The sequence below is a fragment of the Nanorana parkeri genome, unplaced genomic scaffold, assembly GCF_000935625.1.
Source record: "Nanorana parkeri isolate BGI_ZX_2015 unplaced genomic scaffold, ASM93562v1 scaffold185, whole genome shotgun sequence".
Classification (NCBI taxonomy): Eukaryota; Metazoa; Chordata; class Amphibia; order Anura; family Dicroglossidae; genus Nanorana; species Nanorana parkeri.
In genome coordinates, this window is record NW_017306453.1 from 47743 (window position 1) to 50379 (window position 2637).

General features: G+C 48.8%; 1 protein-coding gene across 2 annotated transcripts in view; it reads right to left on the reverse strand.

Annotated features, from left to right (window-relative positions):
- Nucleotides 1–1508: 1508 nt before the first annotated feature.
- GALNT7 (polypeptide N-acetylgalactosaminyltransferase 7) overlaps nt 1509–2637 on the reverse strand; it is a 143228-nt gene continuing 142099 nt past the window's right edge. For both annotated transcript variants that reach the window (XM_018555135.1, XM_018555134.1), the window contains one exon: nt 1509–2197. In XM_018555135.1, the coding sequence (XP_018410637.1) occupies nt 2060–2197 (138 nt within the window). In that variant the 3' untranslated portion in view covers nt 1509–2059. The remainder of the gene's footprint in view (nt 2198–2637) is intronic.

The following is a 2637-nucleotide window of genomic DNA, read 5'->3' on the forward strand; positions in this document are numbered from 1 at the left end:
CCTCCATGTCGTCACTGAGCCCTCAGCCCTCCATGTCGTCACTGAGCCCTCAGCCCTCCATGTCGTCACTGAGCCCTCAGCCCTCCATGTCGTCACTGAGCCCTCAGCCCTCCATGTCGTCACTGAGCCCTCAGCCCTCCATGTCGTCACTGAGCCCTCAGCCCTCCATGTCGTCACTGAGCCCTCAGCCCTCCATGTCGTCACTGAGCCCTCAGCCCTCCATGTCGTCACTGAGCCCTCAGCCCTCCATGTCGTCACTGAGCCCTCAGCCCTCCATGTCGTCACTGAGCCCTCAGCCCTCCATGTCGTCACTGAGCCCTCAGCCCTCCATGTCGTCACTGAGCCCTCAGCCCTCCATGTCGTCACTGAGCCCTCAGCCCTCCATGTCGTCACTGAGCCCTCAGCCCTCCATGTCGTCACTGAGCCCTCAGCCCTCCATGTCGTCACTGAGCCCTCAGCCCTCCATGTCGTCACTGAGCCCTCAGCCCTCCATGTCGTCACTGAGCCCTCAGCCCTCCATGTCGTCACTGAGCCCTCAGCCCTCCATGTCGTCACTGAGCCCTCAGCCCTCCATGTCGTCACTGAGCCCTCAGCCCTCCATGTCGTCACTGAGCCCTCAGCCCTCCATGTCGTCACTGAGCCCTCAGCCCTCCATGTCGTCACTGAGCCCTCAGCCCTCCATGTCGTCACTGAGCCCTCAGCCCTCCATGTCGTCACTGAGCCCTCAGCCCTCCATGTCGTCACTGAGCCCTCAGCCCTCCATGTCGTCACTGAGCCCTCAGCCCTCCATGTCGTCACTGAGCCCTCAGCCCTCCATGTCGTCACTGAGCCCTCAGCCCTCCATGTCGTCACTGAGCCCTCAGTGCTCCATGAGCCTCCACAGATATAAATGAAGCATTGGGAGACACCATTGTAATAAGCTTTGGCTAAATGCACAGAATTGTTGTCCCACTCTTGTAGACCTTGACACTGAATGTGTTCTTTGTAGCTGGTGACACCACAAGGAGGACACCATTTTTAGCTTTAGCCAGCACATTTATATTCTTATGTTCAGGCACTGCCACAGTGCAGGCCTTGCAGATGTAATTTAGTTCAATGTATTTCATAGACAGAGACAGAACGTCACCTGAGATCTGCTGATAAAAAGAATCAGATTTTAGAGTGTTCTATAACACCTCATGGGAACTTACATTGTGGCAATAGCGGGTACACTCTGCCAGATCTTCTAATGTCTGTAATGTATTCAGTATAGAATGCAGACATTTTAGAGTGTAGAGAGGGGTTAACATTAAAATATTTAGGACCCAACCTCTATCTATGACTTCAAGTTTGAGGATTACTTTACCATCTACACCCCAGAAGCATTCCAAGTTTTTACATTTACAGTGCACCACCAAGACACCTATGGCCTGGAACACTGCATGCCTACCCAGCAGCAAGGAGCCACACCAATAGCACTCTCTATGCTCCTTTCTTTCAGACACCCACCAACAAACTCACTTTTCAGATTCCACCTCTTATATATGGTTAGCATACAGTTCTCCTAAAAATATATAAAAGAAATGGAAGAGGCACTAAGATTTTCCCAATGTTACCATCCAAAAACAGCAGCACAGACAAAGGCCACCATTACCCAAGGAAACTGCGGCAGTGCTTTGAGAAGAAAAAAAAAAAAAAAAAGAGTGAAAAAGTAAATGGAGAGCTAGTAAATCACCAAGACACAGACATGTCTCACTAATCAAATGATTTTCAAGTGTGTGTTAAAAAAAACTACCTTCCAACCCCTGAGTAGAATCCCGAGAAATAGAGTCTTTAGCTTTGTTCCTACAAACAGAGCTAGAAGCACTTTAACAAACATTATCTTGGACCAAGATGATGTAAACGTGTAAAAAGTTTAAAGGTAAAAGCAGTCTTGTAAACATTAACTGCAGGATGACCCAGTGTTCATCTGTTAGGTTTCCATTATCCTTCATTGAGTGTTGACTGTACAAAGTTACTCATTGCAGCAGGTTTCAGTCTGGCTTCAGCCACAGTAATCTTCATGTGTTGGCCTTCCACTTTATACACTAAGGATGTTGTTCATTTCCCACTTCTGTGATGATTTGCTGGAGTCACAGTCTGACAAGAACACTTGGTGAAGAACCTCAGAGCGATCCAGGCATTTTCCGGTAGGGATATGGGTAAATCTGTGTATGTTCTACAGGAGGGAAGAGATACATCAAATCACTTGCTTTATATTATGGAAAAAAAAGCTTTTCTAACACCAGGCCATTGTCTGGCAGGGCTGGACAGGAAGAACCCACATGTATACATGTAAGTGTGCTTATGGTATGGCACCACTACTTCTCACCTTTGACTAAGACCAGACTACGAAAATGTGGCTATATTCTTGTATATATAAAAAAGCCAGTCCAGGAAGCTCCATTTGTGCTCCTGATCACTCTTGGGAAATTATCTCATACCCAGAAGGACCAGTTTTACTGAGGGCTCTTATGGAGCAGCAGAGTATTGGGGGAGTGTGGAAAAGGCAAGTATTGGGGGAGTGTGGAGGAGCCAAGTACCGGGGAATGTGGAGGAGCCAAGTACCGGGGAATGTGGAGGAGGCGAGTATCGGGGGGGAGTGTGGAGGAGGCGAGT